At 38.6% G+C, this 27,674-nt stretch overlaps 1 protein-coding gene across 5 annotated transcripts in view; it reads right to left on the reverse strand.

Moving 5' to 3' along the window:
* LOC118815792 (T-lymphoma invasion and metastasis-inducing protein 2) overlaps window positions 1-27,674 on the reverse strand; it is a 33,319-nt gene that overhangs the window by 4,849 nt on the left and 796 nt on the right. For 3 of the 5 annotated variants that reach the window (XM_036582152.1, XM_036582149.1, XM_036582148.1), the window contains exons 2-20: window positions 26,333-26,505; window positions 22,137-22,361; window positions 21,004-21,189; window positions 20,605-20,751; window positions 16,872-16,931; window positions 13,304-13,474; window positions 12,627-12,731; window positions 11,604-11,682; window positions 10,298-10,387; window positions 9,612-9,833; window positions 7,378-7,463; window positions 4,636-4,824; window positions 3,556-3,624; window positions 3,320-3,445; window positions 2,279-2,387; window positions 1,944-2,123; window positions 1,646-1,764; window positions 181-289; window positions 1-59 (exon numbers count right to left, since the gene is read on the reverse strand). In XM_036582152.1, coding sequence (XP_036438045.1) covers window positions 1-59; window positions 181-289; window positions 1,646-1,764; window positions 1,944-2,123; window positions 2,279-2,387; window positions 3,320-3,445; window positions 3,556-3,624; window positions 4,636-4,824; window positions 7,378-7,463; window positions 9,612-9,833; window positions 10,298-10,387; window positions 11,604-11,682; window positions 12,627-12,731; window positions 13,304-13,474; window positions 16,872-16,931; window positions 20,605-20,751; window positions 21,004-21,189; window positions 22,137-22,361; window positions 26,333-26,505 — 2,504 coding nt within the window. The remainder of the gene's footprint in view (window positions 60-180; window positions 290-1,645; window positions 1,765-1,943; window positions 2,124-2,278; window positions 2,388-3,319; window positions 3,446-3,555; window positions 3,625-4,635; window positions 4,825-7,377; window positions 7,464-9,611; window positions 9,834-10,297; window positions 10,388-11,603; window positions 11,683-12,626; window positions 12,732-13,303; window positions 13,475-16,871; window positions 16,932-20,604; window positions 20,752-21,003; window positions 21,190-22,136; window positions 22,362-26,332; window positions 26,506-27,674) is intronic. The other 2 variants (XM_036582151.1, XM_036582153.1) reach the window with 1 other exon arrangement.

Genomic DNA, 27,674 nt, shown 5'->3' on the forward strand with positions numbered 1-27,674 from the left:
CATCCTTTTCTTCAGCTTGCTGCTCTCACGATACACCAAAATAACTGCTCTCTTGAAGACTGTGGTAAATAAAATGTGTTGTTATCATGTGTCAGTTTCGCAAAGCTTATTAAATATTCACTTGTCTTGAACAGCAGTTCACTGGACTGTTAAGTTACAGTCTCACTCAGTCATACTTACTGAAGAGTGTAAGTTCAGGGTCTTTCCTCATGCGGCCCAACGAGGGCATGGGGTTCAGCCAGAGCGCAGACCTGTGGATGATGAACTCTCCCATTGAAATCTCTGTCACCTGAGAGACACACATTACAGTCATTTATCTTTCTGTTAACGCTTTATCTGTGCTTTTATCCCAACCATCGCTCATTCATTGTGCAATATTTCACATGTTCACAGTTTTGAAATGCAAATGAAAACAGTGATTTGTAAATTCACTTTGACATGTGTTTAAACTAAAACATTTAAGGGGTTACGACAGGCTCAATGAAGACTGAAGTGAATACTGAAGAATTGCAGAAAATTCTGATTTCAAAAATGGATTAATTCTTCAGTCCCCAAATGATTATAAAGTGTTGTTAAAAGAAAGGGTGATGGAACACAGTGGCTAACATGCGCCTGTCCCAACTTTTTTGGAACGTGCTGCAAATTCAGGATGAGCGTGTATTCATGAAACAACAGTACAGTTCATAAAGTAAAACATCAAATATCATGTTTTGTACTGTTTTCAGTTTAATATAGTTCAGGCGTCGGCAACATGTGGCTTTTACTGCCCTGATGCGGTTTACATATAGATTTTAAGGGTAAAAATAAAAGAATCCTCCTTTGCAGTAAAATAAAGGTCTGCTGATTGTTCTAACACAGTTTTGTCAATAAATGGTCTTAAACGCTGGAGTTAATGTAGAACTGCTAATTCATCCTTTAACCCTGAAGGTTGGTGCGCAGACTGCTGGTCACTATAGCAATACAGATAACAGTCTCACCTAGCCAGTAGCTAACAAAAAGGCAAAGCGATTTAATCTGCAACAAGAAACTGTCAAACACTAAAAAGTCATGAAGCTGAAGTCGCTTCTCTTTCACCAGCTTCTTGTTCGAATTCTCCTGTTCCACCTTAAATGGCGCAGCAGTTACATTCTGACGCCTTTGTCACCATTTAAGGTGGAACAGGAAATTCAAACAAGAAGCTGGTGAATGAGAAGCTGACTTCAGCCTCACATTTTACAGGAAAATATTCCACTTTTGAGGAAAAGTTTCCTGCTGGAGAAAAGCAGCTATAGTTGGGATAGAGCTTAAAGCAGAGCAAAGTCTGCGTTTTCGTTGATATTTTATGTTTAGTCTATACTAGTACATTAGCACATACTGAGACATATTTGCAGCCAAGAAGGTAAAATGGATATAAAATGTTGTGGCTCCATGGTGGTTTGATTTTTGTTGAAAGGACAAAACAGCTCTTCTTAACATTTGGTTTGCCGACTCCTGATATAGATCAAACAGAATTTCCGAATGACTGCTTTCTGTTTTAGTTAGCATTTAATTATGTTATCAATTATTTCACAGCATTTCACAAATGCATAAATGATATTAATTCCTTGGAAGTGATACATTACTTTGTCAAAAAAACAGCTCTTATGCTAATTCTGATTATACACACCTCTTTCTCTGTACTGCTCTGCTCTGCCACCAGCTGGTCAAACACAGTGCCGTAGTCTTCATAGATTTTCTGCATCTCATTGATGTGGCTGGCCACCTTCTCCATTGCCCTCAATGCTTCTGCAACAGGATGGAAGAGTTGGCATGTTAGGCACAATGGAAATAAGTCATGTTTCAACTGTGAAACTGACTTGTATCCAAGCCTATGCATTACTACATACACACAGGAAAGAGCAAGATTTGCTGGTGACTCTTGCTGTTTAAATGGTTTAGACAGTGTGATGTGTCAGATGTGTCACCTGTGAGATGTCTGTGCTCCTCACTGTTGGGGTCAGTCAGGGACACCAGCTCTTTCAGCAGCAGAGGGTATTTGAGCACTCTCTGTACAGGCTTGATGAGGTAGGACTCCAGCGTGGACGAGTGCTGTTTGGTGGGGTTCCTCGCCTCCAAGAACTCTTTGAATGCCCGGTCTGTCTTTGCTGCAAAGGTGGACACAGGAACAAAAAAGTGAAACGAGAACAACGATGGAATTTCTGATGGAAGCATCTTTTGTTCTCATATGATTCACATGTGTGAACCAACCGGCTGGAACTGGAATGAACGTATCAATAAAGATGATTATGATTATGTTTACCTCGTTCTAGAACTTTCTGGACTTTGATGTGGTTGGCACAGAAGCCACTGTAGAGCTTAAAGTGGTCCGCGTAGTACAGGAAGGATCCACCCAGAGAGAAAAGCAGTTTCTGTATTTAAGAAAACAAAAACATATAAGACATCACATTAAAGTTAAGTATATATATGTAGGCAAACACAATATGATTATTTTGTTTTTCCGAGCTGTGAAGTTGGAACATACAAAAAAAACCAACAGTGCCCCATTTAACATTTAAATGACCAAGAGCTGCTGCCAGGTCCTAACTTTTATTCCTTACTTCTATAACCTAAGAACAACTCAGCCAGTTTGCACTGTAGGTAACGTTATTACTGAATAATAAGCCTAAAAGCCCAAAATTTAGGAATATAATGATTTTTTGTTCAGTGTTTTTCCCACTGCCCTGCACTAAATCCAGTTAAACAGGACTAATTATGCTCTCTATGTAATGGAATATGTAGTTGATTGTACCAATTTTTCAAAACCAGGGGTCACAACGTCTACAACACAAATACAGCCATTTTATTTACGTTCCAAAACCACCAGTGAACCTAGATGTACCTCTCTGCGATTAATATATTTTAAAAATACATTTTACATTTTTGTTTAGAGATACTACTCTTTCAAACATGTGGTTCCTATTAACACAGCAATTATGAAAATGTTTCATTTAAGTACTGATGATATCCATGATATGGCTATAAAAGCATATTCTGACATAATGTTATGTAATTTATTGCAATAATGATGAATACTGTCTTACTGTCCCTTATCTATTCTACTCCAATAACAACTATAGCAGCCAGTGTTTTAGCATAATAGTCGTACTACATAATTTCCCCCATACTCACCCCATTCTCTCAGCTAAAATAGAGAAGTGGGACATCACTGTAATTTTAACATGATAAAGGAATTCAAGCTCTAGTCAGTAGGAGGTCCACTGTGCCCCTTTCCTCCCCCCTGTGATTAAGTGATTATGTGTAGGTAAATATGCAACTTATGAAGGTTTATACTCTGGATTACCCTAAGCTGCTCTGGTGTCTCCAGTGTCCTGAAGTCTGGAGATGAGGTGGTTCTCTCCTCCAGCGTCTGCAGGAAAATCCTCTGGAAGTCCAGCATCTCTGGCAGACTGCCGAACAGAGACTCCATCTAGTGGGAAGAGCAGAAAACTGCAGCTGAAGCTGATAAAACTCAAGGTCTTCGTTTATTTATCTGTGTCTAAGTGCTCTCTGGGGCTTAGTAGGGCAGCTGTTACTCACCTCTCCATGGCTGAGGAACGTCTGTCTCTCTAAAGGCTTCAGATAGATTTCAAACAGACAACCTAGGTCCTTAAACACAACACAGACAGAGATGTACATTGTATACACTGTGTATGAAAACACTCTGTACAGTAAGCACACAAGATTTTTAGCTACAATTATGCCACATGTCAATTAATTAGCCGTAGGGCCACTGGCCATTGCTGTAAAGTCAAGCTGTACAGTCGAGTTGCATGTCCAATAACACTGCACAGTATGTTAATTGCCATCCTAATATTGATTTTTTCCATACTGATATCCCAAAAAGTTCTCACAAAAATGACACGACAGCACCCAACTTGAAAAATTTTAAGTGATTAAATATTTTTTGCATATACAATGATGTAAAAATAAACATTCATTATTTAAATTATTTAAAATAGATTTTAATAACATTTGCCAATTTAAGTGACCGAAAATATCATCACAACACAGTAAGATTTAAAGATAAATCTGTAAATACTGTTTTTGTCTCTCTTTTATCCGTATACTGTTGTCAGACAAAGATAATTATTAAAATAAATAAGTTTTAGAGAGATTTCACAGAGTTGTAGTCCATAGGTGGAGCCTTATTTTAGCCACACCCCTGCATTTTAGAGCAGGAAGTGAGACTGTGTCTCTGTGGCCACATGGTGAGCAGTTAGAGCCCATTGTTTTAAGGTATGTCCCAAAGTCTGAAAATCAGTGTGGAACATTAAGAATTGTCACAACCGAAACATATGTTTCTGCAATTAAGTAAACCTTTTTGTGTGCAGATATGTACTGGCTAGTGTTTTTTGAGTTCCACTCAAAATTAGCTAACATTTTTTACTACCGAAACATTTGGTAAAGTTTCTGTAATGTTATGATTGTCAGTGACAAAATGACTTTCAACTCTGACTTTGAACCAGTTCGGTAGAATGATCCATACACCATATATCATTCATTTTATATATCCATATAATAAGCCAGAAGCAATATGAAGGTCATAAGGAAAACAAGAAGGGAGATAAATGAATGCAGGCCTTGTGTTGAGCAGCCAAGCATGATCTGACATCATACCTTCACGTACGACTTCTCTGTGTCAACCAGCTCCTGAATGACCTTGCGCAGTCTCTCTGTGACGGACATGTGTCGCGGGCTGCCCCTAGCAGGGCCGCTGTCGGTGGAGTACGGGTTTCTATAGCCATCCACAGACAGGCCTGGATCTTCTGGGAAGGGCTGGTACATTGTGCACGTTGTCTCCACACTCTGAAGAACAGAAGGAGGAACATCTACTGTCATACAGAGTCTTTTACAGATCTGGAGCACACTGACCCCTTTCATCAGCACCTTTAAAATTCAGCACGGATACAACATCTGAATATGTTGACACCATGAATTATTATTACATTACCAAAACTGTGTGGACCCAAGACACCTTACTGTTATACATCTGTGAAAACTAACAAAATGTAGACAAATTCAGCCTTTAACATGGCTGCTACTGCTGTTTTCAGCTATTAGCTTATATAAACAAGTGTAGTCCGAGAAAAAACAACACTGTATGGCAGCAGAGCTGAAGGTCCAGTGAATGAGAATGAGCTTCTGGAGCTTTATCTCAGAGACACACGCGGTCCACCTTCAGCGCAGCGTGTAAACTGCAGCGTCTCAAACAGAATTCCAGCCATTTGTCATCATAATCTGTCCTGCCAGAGAGTAATAAAGTGCTGACACATTGATAAATTCCCCAGAGAGGACTCTGTACTGTGCTGTAGAGCTGCTCTACCACAATAAAAGAATGAGAAAAAAAAACAAAAAAGGTAGAAAATTGTGGAAAATATATCAAATTAGAGTAAAATGAAAATCATTACAAGTTAAAATAGCTTGGTTAGGTGAACAGTATAATCAAAATGAAGCCAGGAATGGCTAGTTTCACATACAGATGTGTCTGTGTAGGTCATTGTACTATCTGCAGTAAATCATTCTGCAATGTGATCTTTTCAGGGCCGACTCTTTAATTATAGACTATTACAAAGAAAAAAAAGAGAAAATTATGTAGCGTTTTTCTTAAGCATCATATTCACGAACGTGGAGGCGGAAGAGGTCATAAAGACAAAGAGAAAAGGTCATAATAAAACACATGCAAGAGGCTAAAGTTCACAGAGACACAAGACATATACACAGGCCCAGAGGAGTACCCTGAAAGAAAGTGATGCATTAAATTTATTTGGCTTAAAACGTGGATATAATTTCCAAATGAATAAAACATGTCACGTCAACTCGGCTTTATCAATCAGTTTACTTACTTTTGGTAGTGATTGTGTTATGTAATATATGCACACTCTTTAGTTAGGGGACATGATTGTACAAAATAATATAAAATGTGTGATAACTTTTGCACCAGCCACATTTTATGTTTTATTTTTTTTATGTTTTATGTTAAATTCAGCAAACAAACAGCAATCGTGCATTAAACAGTACACCAGTGCGTTCTCTGTGGAGGATGTATTAACTTATTTTCACTTTATTTATTTGTCCTTTTCTTCTTGGAAAGCAAATACAGTGAACCTTTAAAACATATTTAAAGAACATTTTTGCACCGTAAGACCAATGCTGTAGCTTTTAGAGTACACTTATTACAGAATACATGTACATTGTTTATACATTGGTGAACAACAATGTACCCGTACAATACCTTTTTACTGACACAGCAGTGTAAAAACGGTTCACCAGCTCAGCTTAAAAAAACACTTAATGTAACTTTAACTTCAAGCAATTTAACTGTTTATATTTGACTCAAGTAAATAGTCTGACCAGTTCAAAGCAAGTTTAGATCAACAAAAGCAATATTTTACATAATTTTAATCCTCAAAAACATTTCAAATGAAAGTCTGCCCTCTTCCACTTTTCATTCAAAAGTTTGGAATCATTAGCAATTCTAGCAGTATTAGTATTCTTACTATTTTATGAATAATACACTGGAAAAGGCTCATGATTAAAATGTGTCAAGTGGTTGCTCACAAAAAAATGTTACATCAGCACAACTGCTATATTTGAGTTTCTTGTGTTGGTGTAACATATTTTATTCAGGTGCGATGACTGTCACATTTGAACCGTGTAAATTCAGTGCACCAGTTTTTCAGTGTAAAGACTCATACAATGTGTATTTAAATACTGATAAATGATAAATAACATTTATTTATACAAAATTTTGTCATGTTATCTGCCTGAAGATTTGATCTCCACTTTTGGAATAAAAATTTGAATTAGTTTCATTTTCAGGGCTATTCAGCTCCGTCATTTTAGAGTCTTCTACAGCTCTGTTCATCATTTTGCATCATCTAACGTTTTTTTATTTTTATTTACAGCTCTGTAGTGTCCTACTAATTACATGAAAGCTGTGTACTTGTACAGGACGAGCATTTTAGAGTCATTTTATATGTTTATCTGCAAACAAAATGGTCTTATATTATTGAAACCATTGACACTTTTGAACAGTAGAGTATGGAAATGATAAACCCATGCACTTGCAGTCTGTTAGCAGTCTGTTGCTTATGTATGTGTTTGTATGTTTCTGGCCTGAAGCTTCGTCAAATGTGAATTAAGGCAAACTCTGCATCTGACAGTGCCAAACGTACAGTAAGAGCTATGGAATTTCTCTTGGCCTGCTTCACCGTCCCTCTCACCTTCTGACACTCAGAGTAATCCAGCCTTCACCAGGCATGCTTTCAGCACTCACCTCCAACATCTCACACTCCCTCCCCACAACCCCTCCCAGCACAGAGATAACCCTCAGCCCTGCCTCACACTCCTCCAGCTTACCTTTCTGCGGCCCTCAGCCTTGTCACGCACCTCCTCAGAAAGAGGCACCACCGAATCTCCTGGAACCTCCAGGAACTGACACATGTCTGAGAGGGAGAAAACAACGGTGGAAAAAAACTGCAGGATTATTTTTCAGTTATTAATTTTAACGCTTTTATTCATTCATTTATTTAAATGATTCACAAAAGATCAGTTAGAAATGTTTTTTTTGATCCAGTATGAATCTGCAGTGTGTGTAGTTTTACAGTCTGACAGTAATAATTGTGGAGTGATATTAATCCAGTATGAATCTGCAGTGTGTGTAGTTTTACAGTCTGACGGTAATAATTGTGGAGTGATTTTAATCCAGTATGAATCTGCAGTGTGTGTAGTTTTACAGTCTGACAGTAATAATTGTGGAGTGATTTTAATCCAGTATGAATCTGCAGTGTGTGTAGTTTTACAGTCTGACAGTAATAATTGTGGAGTGATTTTAATCCAGTATGAATCTGCAGTGTGTGTAGTTTTACAGTCTGACGGTAATAATTGTGGAGTGATTTTAATCCAGTATGAATCTGCAGTGTGTGTAGTTTTACAGTCTGACAGTAATAATTGTGGAGTGATTTTAATCCAGTATGAATCTGCAGTGTGTGTAGTTTTACAGTCTGACAGTAATAACCGTGATGTGACTTTAATCCAGTATGAATCACAGGGTGTGTTCTGGGAGCTTTCTCAGTAATAGTAGTATTGTTACTATCTACCGTATGCATATGAAATAATAAATAAACCTTCTATTCTCCTATTGGTGAGTTGTAAGTTGTTGTTGAGTACTTAATATTTAACTTATGTTATGCAAATAAATTGCAATGCCAAGCACCGAAAATCTTTTTTTAGTCCAGGTTTAGGCTTAATCTGGGTTTGGGGAGGCAGCCCTTAGAGTTTAGTCGGGTTCATTTGATTAAGTGAGGCTGGGAGAAACCGATAGAGATAGCCGTTAGAGACAGTTTAGAAGGCCCCTGGCGTGGCAGCTGGACACTAAGTGTACTTGTCTGGTGTAAACCAGCACTGATCCGATTTCACTAATGGTCTTGGATGCAGAGGCAATTCATTCAGCCTGTTTTCTCTCTCCACAAACCCTGGCACTACTCCAAGACAGAAACCTGCATGTCTCTGAGTAAAGCGCAGAGTCCAGTTTAGTTTGCTGGCACTTTAAATAAGACAAAATTAGAATGTCTGCAAAAACCCCACTGTTAAAATGACTGTTCATTTGTGCCTAATTGACCCTAAAAGGAAAAAAGATTTGCTTTCTAAATACTGTATAATTCAATCACTGAGATGTAAACAAACCTCATAGAGTCAGATTTCTTTACAGTGGTGGTGACAGAAACCAGGGGTCACAATGTCACAATGTAACCATTTTGTTTACTATCCAAAAACACCAGCCAACCCACCTGTCTTTTGCATCTTTATAATAAACACTACTGTTCAAAAGTTTGGAATCACTATTTTCAATAATATAAAACCAATTCTCAATATGTTTTAAAATATATGCTGATATTCTATACTTTTTATTGCAGGAAGCTGTAAAAAAGGAGACATTTTAAGATGAATGGAGCCGTGAAAGATTTCATAATAAAGCTGTGCAACATCAAGAATATAGTTATAATAAAATTAATATTTTAAATGTCTCATATTTGATATTTGCTGACCAAGTCTTACTGATCAAATACAGTCGTATGCAAAAGTTTGGGCGCCCTGGACAAATGACATGTTTTGTTGATTCTCCTCTACAGAGAACACACTTCTGTATATTTTAATGCACAGTCAATGTTTATTTGCTGAATTTAACTATTGGAAAAAATATAAAATATAAAATGTGGCCTGTGAAAAGGTTATGGCACATTTTAAATTTTATGGCTTTTTCCAATATTTTAAAAAGCAAATAAACAGAAATTGTGCACAGAATTTTACCAAGAAAATCTGTTTTAATAACAGTCTATTATTTAATAACATTTACTCTTTGTTTTTATTTTAGCTCCTTGTTGTTCCCAAAATACTTTACATCATAAACAAACCAGTTTACATTTTAGTGTCTAATTTATACCATTTCAGTCTACACTGTAGACTACGAATTATTAAATGACAAGTGAGTCCAAACTTTTCAACACTAGAATAAGTGTATACACTATAGATATAAATGGTTCTCCTGATGACAGAATGGACATTTGAAGCCTTTGAAGCCTCTGACGTTGTACCTGAGGAACCCAGCTGTGCGTGGTTGGGGGGTGGAGGAGGGCAGTAGGGGTCAGCAGGGTCACACTCGGGCCATGAGCTGCCCTGATCGTCTGATAGGGGTTCCTCACGCCGCAGGACCAACCGAAGAGTGTTCTGGCTGAAGAAGGTGTGTATGAGGCCCAGATCTAGAGTGGACACACTCGCACCATTCACAGCCAGGATCTCATCTCCAGCCCTGAGCCCTGCACACAGCAAACGCCACCACATAGCACACTTCATCAAACAGCAGGAGCACCATTCACTACAGCTTTCACTTTAAACAGACTGTAAGGAACCCATATCCTTCACTGTTACTGTATTTCAAGTTCACTTATACAGTTTGTGTGGGTTTACATAACAAAAAGAGACAAAAATCATGTTTTCATGACCATTTTAATCCTTTTATCGCTTAGAATTGAGCAGGCTGTTTGTATTAGCCCCCTGGTGTCGAGTTTAGAAGTTAAGGAAAGAGGCACATTGAAGAACCACATTCTTATTTCTTGCTTTTTCTGACCTCTGAACCCAAAGTTACTGGCTGGATCAAACCTCACACTAAATTCATCACATCAATATAATCTGGTGGATATTATCACATAATACATCATCCACTCGTAGAGATTGTAAATTTAGTACTGCAACCACAGGTCAGACTGTAGAGATGAATTACCTTCAGTGAACGCCAGGCCTTCTGGATGCACCTCACTAACGTAGATGTGGCTTCGCCTTAAGCCGTCCACATGTCCCGTTACTGCGAACCCTGCAGATATACGTCCAATAATACAGAGATAAGGAAGAGACAGAGTGGGATTCACCACTTCTTTCGCAAGAGAAGCAGAACAAACTGACGTTTTTTACTGTGTGAACCTCCAGTACTGGAGCATCTGAATCTTTTCCTTGGTCCCCATTGCATTTACACTTTGAAACACATTTTACATTTTGTTTGTTTCTCAACAAAATGTCTCAGTCATATGCAAATGTTTGAACACCCACAGTCAAACTACATGTACATTTTTGTTTTTCTACATGAAAATACATTAATACAACCTCTACAGGGAATAAACTTGGATATAGTATTTTTCAACAAAATTTAGTAGATAATTTCTGTTCATTTATTGTTTAATACAGCAAAAATAACTTTCACACAAACCACATTTTATGTTTAATATTTTGTCTACTATGATTAATTCAGCAAATAAACAGCAATTGTGCATTAAAATGTGCAGAAGTGTGGTCTCTGTAGAGGATGTGTCCATTTATTTTCACTTAGAAAACAAACCATCATTTGACCAGGGGCGCCAAACCTTGTAGCTCATTGAAATAAGCAGAGAAAGTCTGTTAAACTGCTGAAATTTCAGTCCATACAATGTTTGTGTCCGTAAGCAGGAGAGCAGATGCTTCATTATGATTTGAATTTGTTGAAAAGTTGTGAGAACAATCTTGCTTTGCTGAATGAAAACCAACTATTTACATATTTACTCAAAATAAATTAGAAACAAATGTACTAATTAATTAGGGCAACTGACTATTTATATTTATTATGTAATAACATTTAATTAACTACATAATGCAAATGAAATATTTAACAAAATGACAATAAATAACTTCTAAGAGTTAATGGTAAATTCTTATTAAAGATCGTACACAGGAATGAGCAGTATGTTGATATTTGTTGTTAATGTGATAAATGATGTGCTTTTCTGAGTATATCGTGGATATCATCAGTACTTGAACAACACTGACCAACTGTGAATGTCATTAGTCCTGTCTGAATGGATTTAGTGTACATTAGTGCACAAACAAAAATCACATATACATTTTTTTTGACAGTACTTTTAAATGTGGCACCACTGGTACTCTGCTCAAACTTATCAAACCTCAGAAAAACGAAATATCTTCATGCATATTGTGTATCCAGAAAATGTCATATGCCATAAATACGCTACATATATGCCACTCCATGTGCTGCAACTCACCAAAATCCATAGCTGTGTTAGGACGTGACATGTTTAAGGTGAACACATTAAGAGGACAAACCTCGAGTTCATCAAACACCTGAATGAAAAACAAAGCACAGAATGGAGTCACATACATAACATTCGATTCAACTTTATACCTGAGCTTCAGAATGAAATATTATCTAACTGGTCTCACTCATTTATGTTACACTTTACAATACAGAATACTTACAAAATATTTATAAAATACTTAGAAAATACTTGAGTAGAATGTATATAAAACTCTTAGAACAATGGATTGTCCACCCCAGAGTCCAGACCTCAACATCACTGAATGTGTTAGATTACTTGAATCATGAAGAGCTGAAAATGCAATCAACTTCTAAGACTGAAGTTGGAAAAATATCCCTGCAGATTTATTTAAAAACTAAAACTAAAGTGAGTTTCCTGAAAAGAATAGAAGCTGTAACAAAAGTGTGGACATTAAATACTGAAAAATTAGTATCGCGTTTACTTATTGAGGCTTTTGTGTAATTTTCTGTTAAATATACAGTCGTGCACATACGTTTGAGAACACACTTCTGCACATTTTAATACACAATTTCTGTTTATTTGCTAAAGTTGACATATGCACCTGTGTAAAATTTATGGCATATTTTATATTTTATGTTTTATTTTTTTCCAATTTCTTAACCTCTAAATAAATAAACATTGTGCACTAAAATTTGTAGAAATAGCCATATTTAAGTGTGTTCTCTGTAGAGGTTGTGTTAACTTATTTATACTTAGAAAATCAACAAAACATTTAATTTGAAATTTGCATACAAATGTATGCCTTCTGCTCTTTTTCCTGATGCTGAAAAATGACTAACTTGTTATTGATGGCCATTTTGACTAGAAATTAAATAAAAGCATGGTCTCTGACTGAACAGTACTGTATATGATATACAGTGTGTATATGTGTTTGTGTGTGTGTGTGTGTGTGTGTGTGTGTGTGTGCAAAAGAGAACACAGTAGAGTCCACTGGCGTTGAGGTCTTACTAGCTCTCTCAGTAGATCAGTGGAAGCTGGTGTGAAGGACTCCATGTCCTGACCCAAATGCCTCTTCACACGTAAGCAATGGAACACTGGGTCCAACTGTCTCCCCTGCAACACCACACAGCCAGACAGGGTCCAGGATTAGCCAGTGTTCTGGACTTTTTAGAGGAACAGTTTGGATAATTTTGAAATGTACACAATTTCTCATTTACCCCAAATATAGTCGATCAGCCAAGACATTTGAGGAAGTTTGTGATCATTTAGGCATGCATTTTGCACAATGTTGGCTTGGTAGCAATAAACTTCTATTACTTGTTAGCTACATTAGCCTCGTAGCTCTAGTGCAAAACTAAAGAAGCGATAGTAAACTTCAGACGCAGGACATCTTTCGGCTGAGCGACTACATTTAGGGTAAGACGGGGGATTTTACTATATTTGGCTTTGAGAGGAAGAGCTTCAAACAGGATATGTTAATTATTGAAAAAAACTGAGGCAATTAATGCAGAAGCTGGAATAGCTTTAAGCTAGTTCAGTCCCTCACTTCCTCTGCTTTCATCAAGGCCATGGTAACCGCAGGAGACTGGGAAAGCAGGCAGTGGAAAAAGTGCTGCATCAACAGCAGTGAAATGTCCTTTAGAAGTTTCCTGAAGCTTGTAAGTTATGCAAGAGCCAGGAGTTACCTTGCAGGCCAAGCAGAGCAGGTCAGCCACCAGGAAATCCTGCTTCACAGGAACACTGTCGGCCTGGCCATCAGGCATGGACACCAACATCAAGGTCTCAACAGGACAGTCCCAGGAATGTCCTTCAGGGGGTGCTGTGGAATGCAGTTTGGCCAAACCATCTAGTCTCTGCTGGAAATGTAATATGAGACAAGGACAAATGGAGAATGTTCACTGATGTCATAATGATCATGTGCTATGCATTAATAGCTCTTTGTTGGCAGCATAATTTAAAGTTTTTTCCAAGTAATGTCTGATTTTCATTACTACATTTTTATTACAGTTAGGGATGCTCCAACATGGGAATCGTGGGCCGATGCCAATATCCAGTATTTGTTGTGTACATATCTGCCAATTGTGATGCTGATGATTCATCCACCAAGATTAGTAATACGGAACATAACATTTATTTCTAGTGTTACGAAGGCAGTAAAATTAATAAAATACAGATATTCTAGCAAAGTAATCTAGTGTCACCTAAACATTCTGTTCTCCCAAGATATTATCTCTCATACTGATATGATTTTGATACCCTCACGCATCCCTTATTACAATTAATAGTTATAATTTCTGTTAGCATAAAACAGCTACAGTTGAGAACCTCTGTTGGCTCTCTAAAAACTTTGCAATAGACAGTTCTTTGGAGGACCATTTTTGTGTGAATTTTTTATGTATCAGTGTGAAGAGCCTTTTTAAGATTAAAGAACCTCCATGTAATGTACAGGATCTTGGAAGAACCTTTAAATTGGTGGTATAGAAACTTTACATCATGTTAGGGTTCTTTAAACCTTTAAAAGGTTCTTCACACTTACAAATCTCTTTTTCAAACATCGTTCTTTGGGAGACCAAAAGTGGTTCCTCTATGGAATTGTTCACCATTTTTTAGAAGTGAATGCATTAATCTATTGGGTATATTTAGCTTCAGCTTCATGTTCATCAAAGTGTCTTCCTTGGTATGAAGAGCAGGTTTTGTCTAAATAATTTGACAGTTTTCTTTCTCTATCTATTATTAGGAAGCACATACTGACACTTATTTGGCCCAAAGGTGGTTTAGGTTTAAATGCTGATGAGTGCTAAAATCACAATAAAGCCTTTTGGTCTATTTACAATGTGGGGCTTTTATTGGCTGTTTCTTCAGTTTTGCAGTTTTCTGAACAGATTTCTAGTTAAACTACTGCAAAATCGACCAAGAATACATGCTCAATTTTATTAAAATGTGTTTTAAAAGCTAAGTGTCCCTCTGATGGGCAGTTATGTCTTGCAATATCCAAAATTAACCTCTTAAATTCCCAGGAATATTACAGCCTAAGGCTTATTATTCAGTAACCACATTGGAAACAGGCTGAGCTATTCCTAAGTTATAAAAGTTATAAAGATTTTTAGCAACAAATTATGCTAATATAGTTTACTCCCCATAGCAACACCTCATTAAGGTCAGAGTTCACGGACAATAGACGCTGTGATGAAATGAAGCCCCTCCCACCCATAGAGGGCTCTTCACATGCCGTCGGCCTGTTTACAAAGCGTAGTGTCAACAGAGCAGCAGGCTGTTGGGACAGCTGTGCAAGCCCAGTCTCCAGAGAACAGAGACCCCACCCCCCACCCTCAGAAACCCACTCTCCTTCTCTCCTTCAAGGGATTAAAGAGGGTGAGAAAGCTCCTGTCCAACAATGCCGCTGGCACCTGGATGCGGCACAGCATGGGGCTTTAAAAACAGACACTGGGAAAACTTGGCTCCATTTGGTGGAGAAAGTTTCTGAGGGGCACCTGCTGAGCTAGACAGGAGTAAGTGAACATGTCGCAAAGCACATTTGCACCAATATTGGTATATATAAATATATAATGCTTAAATGTTTCTTTGCATGGTTCTATATAGGACTCATGGTTTTAAATATAACCATTGCCTTTACTAAAAAAACACTTCAAGAACCGTCTTCTTTAATTGTGTAGTAGTTTTGTGCAAAGTGCCTTACACTGGTTTAAGTAAGTATCAAATGTGTCAAAGGGACGTAGTGATAATCTTGCAGCTCCACATTGCTGCCTCTGCTTGCTGCTGTTGGTTTTGGATGGAGTTCTTCAGGTTTTGAGCAATCCATGCATACTTTAGAGCACAATTCACACCGTTAAAATCAAAATGAAACCAAAACTACCTCTTTTTACTTTGTCTGGTTATATTAGGCAAAATTTATCATTTCATGTCATTTAACCCCTTTTTATTACACACTTCTATAACCTAAGAGTAGCTCAGTCAGTTTGTGCTAAAGTCACTGTAGTTACTGAATAATAAGCCTTAGTATGTAATACGTTTGGGATTTTAAGGGGATAAAAGACAAAATTCTTGTTTTTCCCATAATCGTCCACCAAAACATAGTGACTTTCGTCCACTTCTGATTTTTCATTATGTCATCGTGTACCAGTGGGCAGGAAAACATAATAGTTAACCAATAATATCCTGTTTCACCTCATGAAGAGAAAATGGTTAGCTCACTCAGAGACCTTTCCTGATACCACTTTTCACTCACCAATATGTCACAGTATGAAGGAAAATGTGTTGTGATTTCCCTTTTACATTGACTTTAACCCATTTTCACAGTAGCCATAAAAAACTATTTCCGCAGTATCCATTTTTTCTTTGATAACTTTGAATGTTTAGATGAAATTATGTATGATGTACAAAATGTAGGTGAGCAAGCACGCCTACATTTATAAAACTGTTTTTAATGTGTTAAATGCTATTTTTATAGTAACAGTACATTATTTTTATATTTGTCAATGTCATAACAGAACCTTGTATTTCTGTATTTTAATACTTTACAGGAAAGGGAAAAAGTGCTTTATTGAAGTCTGTTTCTGCAGGCCTCCTAAAGGCAATTTCAGCAGCAGAATGGAAATCAACTCAGCTATTTTTAATTTATATATTTTTTACTGTAACTCTGTTATAAGATTAACTAGGACCCTATGTTGTGACTGTGTTAAGCTGCTAGTGAGCAATGGGGTGAAGGAGGGGTGAGAACCCCCTGCTTTGAAAACTGTTCACACCTCTCTACAAAGACAGCTATGCTGAGATAAAACAGACAACTGCAGCTTTCTTCATCCTAAAAATCATGTACAAATGCCACATAAATAAGGCAATAAAAAAGACAATAAAAATACTTTTTAGAAATGCTGACTTGCTTCCTCAACTACAAGGACAAAAATACAGTTGATTTCCGATTTTAAAAATCATTCCATCAAAATATATTCCACCAGTGTTATTGAAGGAAAAAATGTCTAGTTCAACTGAGGGACCTACTCAAAAAAACAGGCAGAACAAAGGGCTTAACGTATGTAGTTTAGGGCCATTTCTACTGGTCGCTTAATAATGAAATGTAAGACAGAATGTTTTAATATGACCTTTTAAGATGTGATGATTTCTTTATTTAATGTTTGTATTTTGTGTTGTCCAGTTACATAAGCACTTCATCAAGACAAGGTCCTCATATTTGTGAGTGTGCCTGACCAATAAGCTCTAGGCTGATGTGCGTAGTACCTCAGAGCCGCTCTGCATTGCTGGATGACAGAGAGTTGCAGGGGGATGTCCTTCAAATATCTGCAACATGAAAAAGACACAAACACAAACAAACACATCAGTATATGTCCAGGGAATCATCCATACCCAAAACACGCTGCACAGTTTCTATCTTTGCACCTAATTAGAAACTATACATCTGACTCAGCAGCTTTGATACAATTTTTTTTCCCCAGATCGGAATAGAGACTTCTGAGGTTTGGAAGGAAATAATCAAAGCTCCGAATGATACTGTAATTACAGCTCAGTGTGGGTAGCCTAATGCAGCAGCCTTCATCAGCATGAGCCACTGTCTCCCTCACCCAGACGCCCGTCTGTCCTCAATGATCCTCCACAGCACCTCCGGCAGACTGACCACACAGATCACACCAGCATCTACACTGCCTGGCGGGGGGGTAGGGGGCTCCTGAGTGTCATAACAGTCTAGACATTGGCTCTATATTCAAGATTGGGAGCGCGATCCCAGCAATGACACAGCCATCCATAGATTAGGGGTTCATAATTGGCATAAGTGGGTAATTCCTCCCTCTCCCACCACCACTCAGAGCCAACACGGGGGTCTGTTAGCTGACATAGCTAATTAAGTGTTCTCCAAACGTGTTGAGCTGTATAATGATGCTGCATTAGCGGCAGTTCTAAAGGATGTGGTGGTCCTTTATACATCTCGGGGAACAAGCCTATGGGTAGGAATAGGCCACGTAGAGGCTAATACATACAGACCTGATAAGTAGCTAATCTAGCAATAACATCAGCTATTTGCCTTCTTGCATTAACCAGCTAGTGAAAAAAAAAATGTAAGCAGCCGTCCTCAAGTATCAACCCCAAGATGCTTGTTCCTCCGAACTTCAAGATACATCATTAGTTGGGTGTTTCCTAGTTTTTAAATTGATAAATCGTACTGTAGAGACACTGTAGAGGGCATATTTACAGATGTAGAAACGGTTACATTTTTAATTTTGTCTGGAGTGTTTGCTTTAAAAGCTCATAATAAATTTATTTTGGCATAAATGTGGTTTACACACCTGAAATGATAATTGCTGACATCACATCATATTTTATTGTTAGGTTTTGGTTGGAAACACAAGGGTTCAGTTTTTGAAATGCCCAATGGAGAACTGTCCAATCTTTATATCTGTAGTATCCAGGTAGATACATCCAAGCAAGCTCTCCCATAGGTTAGGCCTTCAGGAGCTGAACTGAAGGCCTAATGTGTCAGATTAATTACTAAATTAGGAACTGACAGTGGAATCAACCAATTATGTTTTGATTTACAATGGGTGGGACCATGTGTGTGAGGAAAAAATTTCACTCTAGGCCTTCTGGAAGTTCTAGATAGGTCACTGACTGTGAATATGACTGTTAGCTCAACCCATGTGTTACAGTCAGTTGTTAGAAATGGAAAAAACAGCAACAGCTCTATGAGGGCTCTTTAGTGAAAGAGTCACTTTACAAGGTAAAATATATGTTAATGTCTGTTACAACCTTCTAAAAAGCTTCATATGTCTGTGTTTAACCCTTTAAAGTCTCAGGCTAATTACATACTAAGGCTTATTATTCAGTAACTTCAGTGCAAACTGGTTAAGCTAGTCTTAAGTTAATAGAAGTGTGTAATAAAACTTTGGGCCTGCTGGTTGGCCCAGGCTGTTTAACGGGTTAATCTAAAATGGCCAAAAGATGTACACTTGAATTGGTGTCAGCTCAGCACTAACAAACTACTAGAATCCAATAGGGGTGGTAGCAGAAATTGGCATTATTGTAAAGGTCATTTATGGCACGTATTTAAGGCTTAGTCACAGTTCACCACTGATTACCATTAGCATGCAAGTTTGAGCAGTGCAGCATCTGGACCAGTTCACTGCTTGCTGGGGGTCACTGATGCTAACTCACCTCAGCCAAGTCATCAAAGCTTTCTGGAAGCAATCACATGGACCACTCCCCCACACAACCCGAATTCCCCACAGCCATGTCTACTGCTGACCAGAGTCGGGCAGACTTCAGACGACAGAAGCCCAGTCTTTTCCAGCTGTTTAATATCTAAGTGGACAGCATGGTTTTACACAAACCTTCTGTTTCTCTCCATCTTGCAGCAATTAACCACATGTGGCTCATGGTAACCCCCCATTGTAGATCGCATATTATTAGGGGTCGTTTGGCTGAGATTAAGCTGCTCTGGGTCATTACCAGGCAGGAGAAGCTGAGCAATCGCCTCCAATTGCTCATGAGTCAGGCAGGAATCATGCGTGTGTGGATTTGGAGCTGCTGGATTTGGAGCTTTGAGCTGAAATGAACAGCACGTTTGTGTTTTCCTGCTGTTTGAGCTCCAGCACGAGTGCTGTTGAGTGAAGTGGTGAGAGTTTGTAATATCTTTGAGGGTGAAGGGGTCGGGGGGGGGTGTTATAGTATTTCCTGACCTGACAGCCCTGCAGTAATTGTGTTTAATTCTATCAAATCAAATCTCACAGGTGATAAAGTCAGAGACATTGTCGTTGTCTCCTTTAACTTCAATGAAATCTGGCTGCAGAGTATTTGGCGAGTGTGTATTTTCACGTTGGTCAAGTAAAATGGATCAGCATGTGGAATTTGAGGTTTCTGTGAGCTATCATGTTTCCTATCACTGTATAAAAGAAGCTCGGCCTTTATTGTTGGATGATCTTTTGTTTTTGCCAATCAAGTGCACAAGCTCATTTAGAGCAAAATTCAGATCTTTAAAATCTTATTTCTGTAAATAGACTCATTTTTGTTGGCCAAAAAAAGGTTAACATTTTAGATACAAAACAATAAAGACTTTAATCAATGTATTGGCTAAAAAATTGACACTGGAGCTGTGAGGCTAATGTAGCTAACAAGTAATGCGAGCAAATACACATGACCGATGGCTTAGCAGTTAGCCAGATGAGAACATTATGGGCAAAACAAGGGAATTTGTAGGTCGTGCCTTATAAAGAGCGTTAAAGCACATTCCAGGAACCACTGTTTTCAAACAGATTTATCAGCCAGACCTTTCGTTTCAAACAGAGGGGCTTCAGAAACGTGCCACTGGCATTGGGGGGGCCAATTGCCCACTTTAAGAGCTGTTTATACAGGTGATGAGAAAAAAAGGCATTTTTCCATCACAGCCTGTAGCAAAGTAGTGATGCCACAAAGTAATAGGGAAACATCAGGATGTTTGTAGACCATTTTGTTTAAAAACAGTAATTAAAGGGCCCATATTTTATATTCCTCTTGTATTTTTTATCATCTTAATGCGGTTATATGCACCAAAAAGTCATAATTTATTTTTACAGGACCATTTTCTGACCTCTCTTTTTCCATTGAAATTAAGAAAAACAATTTTGTTACTGCACCTTTGAAACTAATATATGTAAATGAAATGTTTTGATTGACTGCTTTGTACTGAGCTTCCTTCAAAACCCAGTCTGCAGGAACAATTTGACAATCTTTATCGCTTAAAGGTGAGTGAGTGGAGCTAAACAGTCATTTGTGCATGTGTGACATCACAATAATGAGGAACTAAAAGCTGTTTTTTGCAGCTATAGACTTTGTGGACTGTGAAGTGAATGATGAAACATGAAAAATGTTTACAACAAATCTTGTTAGAAACAAGGAAAATGTCAGTTTTCCATGACATAAGCCCTTTAACTGCTGCTCTGGGTTAAAAATTTCTTACTGTTTTTAATGCTACTTTCAGCTCTACCTGGGACAGGGACTGTCTCTTTTCGTGGTTTCGTCTGGTCAGACTGTCCAGGCCTTTCTGAGAGGAGAAAATGCCCCGCTTACTCCGAACACCTCGAGACTGGCAGCGAGAACGTCTTTTCAGAGTGGCCTCGTCACGAGTGCACATCTATAAAGACACACAAACACATAATGCAACTTTACATACTTTTAGAACATCCTCAACAGCCAGATTTAGAAAGATATGAGATAAATTATATTAGAGCCCAATTACATTTCATGGGAACATCTCCGACTTGCTACGCTTAACAGTGGTCTCTCTCTTAATTAGGCCTGCTGTTGTTTATAAGTCACTTTAGTCTAATAAGTGAGTGGTGGTTGTTATTAATAAAAAAATGAGAAAGTGGTGGTCACTATTCACCAGGGCATGGAAAGATGAGACAGAGAATATTCCCAAACGGCTGAGAGCCATCTTGGATGGGCGTCCGGCAGCAGCCAGCAGGCTCTTTGGGTTGGGCGGCTCGCTGCCCTGCAGGCTGGCCAGATAACAGCGCATTCGGAAAAGCTCCATGTTAAACTTCTCCAGGTTCTGCTCCCACTGCTGGATCTGCTCACAGTAAGAAAGAGCAACAATCTGTTTTTTATCCATTCATTTTTATATGAACCTGGATTTGTTATACTTTTACCTAGAATATGCATGTGCATTCTGTTTCGTATAGTAGTAGCAGTACTAATCATAATAATAATAATAATAATAATAATAATAATCATCATCATCTAACTTGCATTCTTACTACCACCTTAAAGGGGAATTCCACCAGCTTTTCAAAATGTCAGTAACTGGCATGTAAACAAAGTCATTCAGAGTGGTTTGGTGTGAAATGGTTCACTGTTGAGACTCTGTAGAGATTTCTTTACAGTGGTGGTGATGGAAACCAGGGATCACAATGTCTACAACACAGATATAGCCATTTTATTTGCTACCCACCAGTGAACCTACATACATCTGCATTTTTATATGTAATGCCAATACTGAAAACATAGTGGTTATATAGGTTTTCTCTGGGTAGTATTTTTGCTTACAACACCCTGCATGTATCCCTCTGCTAAACAATAGGACAAAATATTAGAGCAAAATGACTGTAAACCAGTGTCTCAGGTATCAGGCAACACATTTATAATACAAATGTAATAATGTTCTGCGAGGGAGCTCTTAGAAGCATTAAACTCTTCAGACATCTGGTTCCTATCACCAGCACTGTGAACAGTTCTGACTCGGTAAAACGGAGAATAGAGAAATGGAGCATTTCACATCAAACCACTCCATGAGTTTGTCTACATCTTGAACATTTACTTTTGCAGATTTTTTTTATTGGTAGAACTTCCCTTTAAGCAGATTGAGCTGTAAGGGACACTCCACTGATTTTTTAATTTTCTGCATTAATGAATTAAAAAAAATAAATAAATGTTTTCTTCGATAGTGCAACTATCCAAACATCTATCAAACACATACAGCTACTTCCTGAAAGGACACATTTCCTCTATATCCCTCACCTGACTCTCCACAGCCTTCCTGTTCTTCTGATCACTGATGACAGTCAGCTGCAGTTCAGCCATCTTCTTCATTTTGCTGTCCATGTCGATCTTCTGCAGCAGGGTTTTGCTCTGGCTCCTCAGCAACCGCACTGTGTCCTCTTTGCCTTGACGCTTGGCCAGGTGTGAGGCGCTGGCTGAGTGGATGGCTGTCACCCAGTTCTCCAGGTCAGTTTGGTTAGCAGCCTTTAGAACGAGAGACAATCAGAAGGGTTACATTAGATAAACAGCACTTTTAGAGAGAGGAGAAAATCAAGCTGCTTCAGATCTCAAAGATCCACAGGTGTTTCTGTCCATCTTTCCACTGTGAGAAGACAACTCAGCACTATGGGTCTGAAAGGATGTGTAGCTATCAAGAAGCCTCACTGAGAAAAGGAGACAGACACATCAAACAAAGAAGCTGAACAATGGACTGACCACCCCAGAGTCCAGACCTCAACATCTCTGAATTTGTTTGGGATTATTTGGATCATGAGAAGCAGAAAAGGCAACTTCTAAGACTGAACTTTGGTGGTGTGGAAAAACATCCTTGCAGATTTCTGTGAAAAACTGAAAGTAAGTCTCCTGAAAAGAACGGAAGCAGTAGTAAAAGCAAAGACTGGACACTTTGATATTACATGTAGATCTTGAGGCTTCTGTGTAATTTTCTGTTATGTATATGTTTTCTGTTGCTTTTAATCCTAAACCTAACCCTAACCTCAGCAACCAAAAAGAAGTGTTTTGGCCCTGTCAGTTTTAAAAAAATGAAACATTGAGCTTTTGTAAAATGCATATTACAAAGTCAGGATTATTTTGTTGCCCCTGTAGCTTAGCTCTGTTTCCCCTTTTTACAAAGTCATGACTTTTTTTTCCAAAATCGAGCACACACACAGTGAAGCGTCCAAGTCTTGGTCGCTGCAAGCTCCCTGGACTGCAACTGGAACTGTGGCGTGGCAAAGAGCCCTGTTTCCGTGGTGATGTTTGGAGGAGGCACCAGTGGTGTGATTTGTGTCTGCTAAACATGACATAAGTGGATCAGCTGGACATCACAGAGCATGTAGAGGGCTGCCTTAACCATGTTACACTGGTGCCTTTGCAATGTATTTGTATTTTGCACTGATGTCCAGTGCTGAGGGTAAGGCGGTAATGCGGTAACATGCCGCAGTATTGTGATTACTTTTTCCTGTAGCAAAGCAGTGTTACACATTACAGTTTAACTTGTAATCACAGTTGCTGACATAATGAGAATTACATAATATATGTTACTCGCAAACCAAGCCAAAAACTATGACCACTTATAGATAAAGCAAATAACGCTGATTCTCTTGTAACAGCAGGTCTAAGATATATTACATGATAAGTCAACAGATGGCAGTGATGGCACCAGGAGGCACTGTGAGAAGAAGGCAAGCTGGTGGAGGGAGTGTGATGATCTCCTGGGAGACTCTGAGTCCAGGCATTCATGTGGACATCAGTTTGACATGTGCCATGTACCTAAACATTGTTGCAGACCAGTTGCACCCCTCCATGGTGATGGTATTCCCCAATGGCTGGGGCCTCCTTCAATGGTATAATGCATCCAGCCACATAGCACATATTACTCAGGGATGGTTTAAGGAACATGATGAGAAGTTCAAGGTGTTGCCCTGGTTTCCAAATTCCCCAAATCTCAATCCGATCCAGCATGTGCGGGATGTGCTGAAACAAGTCAGATCTGTGGCAGCTCCACCTCACAACCTACAGGACTCAAAGGATCTGCTGCTAATGTCATGGTGCCAGATACCACAGGGCACATTCAGAGGCCATATAAAGTCCATGCCTCGGTGGGTCGGAGCTGTTTTGGCGACTTGTGGAAGACCAACTGCATATTAGGCATAATATGGTCATAATGTTTTGGGTCAACAATAACTAGCTATGTCTTGTTCAAAGGCAGGAATAGTGATATGCCCTTTAACCCCTTAAATGGCCAGGCCCCTCTGGCAGGCTCAAAGTTTTATTACACACTTCTATAACCTTAAATTAGCTCCACCTGTTTGCATTTAAGTCCCTGTAGTTACTGAATAATTTTTAAACAAAGTACTGAAAGTAGTGCTGGATTTTCCTCTGTTATTTCTAGTTGGATTAATACAGATTAGTATATATTTCATAGACTAACACAGCACTAGATTAATGAGTACTGAGATTACTTTTCCCAGGCAGTAATGAGTAAAGTAATCCCATCATAATTTGAGAAAATTAATAAATCATTTCTAATGGATTCCTTTTTTTTAATAACTACCCCAATCCTGCTGATGTATTTGCACTGTATGTAGTATGTAGTATGTATATGTGTCTAATATGTACACAGAATCCATCACATCTCTCTGTAGAGCAGTGAGGAAGATTTTAAAGCAGAAAGTTGATGAACAACGCTTCACACAATGGGCCTTTCTTCTGTTCCCAGGCAAAGACAAGGCCAACAAATATGAGTGCACACAACCCTCCAGCTGAGACACGCACAGCCAATTTTTCATTGCAGTACAGGGTTTACCAAGACATAGTTATAAAACTGGCAGTGAGAGAAAATATTATGTAGACCAACATAGTCATTATGAGCTGGAGTAGCAACAACTAAAATACACTGTGAAGCACAATGTGGTTTCTGAATCTGATCCTGCTTCAAGCTTGCAGGCAATAATTTTGAACACTGTAAGATGTCTAAACGCTTCATATTTTTGTGGCATGCATGCTTTGAAGACAATATACACCAAAGGAATGAGATAAAACTAGGTTTGCAGGGGTTCATATGAGTGTCCCATTTTTTTTTTCCAAGCATGAACTTTCACTTCATAACATGCACACATACAGAAGCGCACATAAGTCAGTGTTCATTAGAATTTCTTCTGTCACTGCAAACCTAATATTATAGTAGAGGACAGCAGCTAGAAACCACAACACCTACAAGTACAAATGATAAAAACACTTCTTCGCCTTCCTATTACTATTATTACTATTATTAGTAGTAGAGTAGTAGTAGCAAAAGTATAAACAAACAGAGTATTTAATAAATAGTTTAGTGTTCAATTTAATCAAGTAGACTTACAACAGTAGAATTATATGGGACTCTTATTGTGATAGCATTGGCGTTTTTGCTTGAAAAACGAATGAAGTTACTGCAAGTGAGTGTACTAACACACTGTATCTGCCGCTGTGTCATGAATGAATCCACAAAGACAGATTTAACTAACTATCTGTATGAATTAGAACAAGAACTAAGTTAGTTGTAGCTAAATTACAGTCACACCTGCTCAGTATTCAACATTCATGCTACATCAGCTTTTTGTTTGATGGTTAATGAAATGGTTTATTTTGCATACAGCACTCTTATTTTTCAATTTAATGCGATTTTATACAGCTTATGCTACAGTATCTACTGTGTGAAGCAAATCTACTCGTCAGATGTAAATATCTGGATGCAGAAATATAAAAAAAAATTATTTGCAGTCTGTATTCAGTCTGTATTTAAGGTTAAATTGGAAAAATGTGACAGACTGTATGTTGATTAGCCAAGACATTTGGTGTCTGAAGTTGGTTTATTTAGGTGCACTGGAGCTATGAGGCTCATACGGCAGCATAGCTCATAGTATGGCGGCTGTATTAAAGAAAGTCCCAGCCTTAAATAGATTTAGTCAATTTTCTTGTTGGTAAAGACAAGAGTACATTTGCATTGGAACCTGAAAAAACACAATTTATTGTGTGTTATTTGAGCCAAACAAACTACTTTGTCATGGATTTTTTGTCAGATTTTACCAGTGATTTTAATTGTGTTTTTGAACCATTAATGTAGCTTTTAGTTTTAGGTTTACTGGTCTCTCTACATGCAAAGAAAAGGAAACCAGTTCTTGTAAGAGTGGAGATAGCTGCACAGGGGCGTTAGCGAGATGGCACCTGAGTGATCAGACTTTCCTTTAAGGACTCAACATCAATTAGCACTGTGCAAACTGCATGCCTAAATCATCACACACTTGCCTCAAACCGTATCACAAGTCTAAGCAAGTCTATTTGAGATTACTTAACAACTCAGTGTACTCTGAGGCAACTATGTGATCATTTACGCAACTTCAGACATCAAACATGTCCTGGCTGATCGACTACATTTGAGGTAAACACTTCAAATCTAAAGGTGACTGGATTCAAACCTGAAACAGGTAGACATCTCCGAAAGCATTGCTCAAACAGAAGACGTGCTCCTTCTTGGGGTGCTCTGGGACGGCCTGTACGATGCTGTCCTCTGCCTGCAGGGCGTAACGTGGGCTGGCATCCTGCTCCGGGCAGCCTTTACCATTGGCCTCACTCAGCAGCAGTGTGCAGCCTGTGGGAGAACAGAACACAGTGTTTCTATTTGTATATTGTGACCACCTTGCATGGCATCTTTGTCATTTACCATTTTACACATTTTGATGTGTCACATCCGTATCTGTTTGTAATTATTTGTTCACTATATGTATTTCATATTGTCTGTTTAGGCACACTGCAAAATATGACACTGTGGCATGACATCTAAAAACGAGTATTATAAAATAGTATTACAAGATTTTTCAACTCTTTTTTAGACGTTTTCCCTTGTTTTATTCTTTTGGCAAACTCCTCTTGAATGACTTATGATGGTTATATATACTGATATTTGTGTACTGAGTTCATATTTTTCCATTAAAAAACACAGGCTTTCTCAGCACATCCAAAACTGCGACTTGTGGGGCGCTACATAGCAGCTTAGTGTTGTACATCAGAAACAACCTTGAACCTATCATGGTCTAATATGCTGAAATATGATAATGAGAGCATGTGCCAGGCAGCATGAAGCCAAAGCCTGAGCCCCAAGCCCTGATTAGAGCCGCGGGAGATGGCATGAGCCCACGCTGCCGAAGCCAAACCAGCATCAGCTGGCTCTCACTGCATGAGCACCTAAGCCGAGAGAAAGAGAGAGAGATAGAGAGAGAGAACTTGTTGCTTCTCCTCCCGTTACTTCAGCACCCGAGGCCTGCGGCAGCGCCACAGGGTTCAATTGTGAGGGTGGTCACACGCACTGCTAGACATGAGCAAGGCGTCAGCTGGCACCTGTGTAGTTTAGCATGCAACAGTTTCACCACAGCACAGATTCATTCCAGCTCATTGATATTTGCATCCTGTATGTGGAGCTGTTAGCCTAGGCTACTTTTGCTCCATATTTGCTAGAAAGTAGTGGTATCTTAGTGAGAAGGCCTAAGCTTTACAGACAACCACACAGGTTAATTGTGGCTCACTTACATTGCACTGTGACAAGTTTAGAGGATAGAATCTCAAATCTGAGGGAGTGAAATTGAGTGACTTGTGTTGGAGTGACAGAAAGACAGAATATCTGATTATTAAAGTTACAGTAGGAGCTTAGAAACATAGAAACAGCATGCAGGGTAGTGGTGGGGAAGAGATGGGGTTTAGAAACAGGGCAGCAAAGAGAGTGTTTACAATTTGCATAATCATGCATATTCAAAGATCTTAGTA

The sequence above is a fragment of the Colossoma macropomum genome, unplaced genomic scaffold (assembly GCF_904425465.1).
Source record: "Colossoma macropomum unplaced genomic scaffold, Colossoma_macropomum, whole genome shotgun sequence".
NCBI classification, from domain to species: domain Eukaryota; kingdom Metazoa; phylum Chordata; class Actinopteri; order Characiformes; family Serrasalmidae; genus Colossoma; species Colossoma macropomum.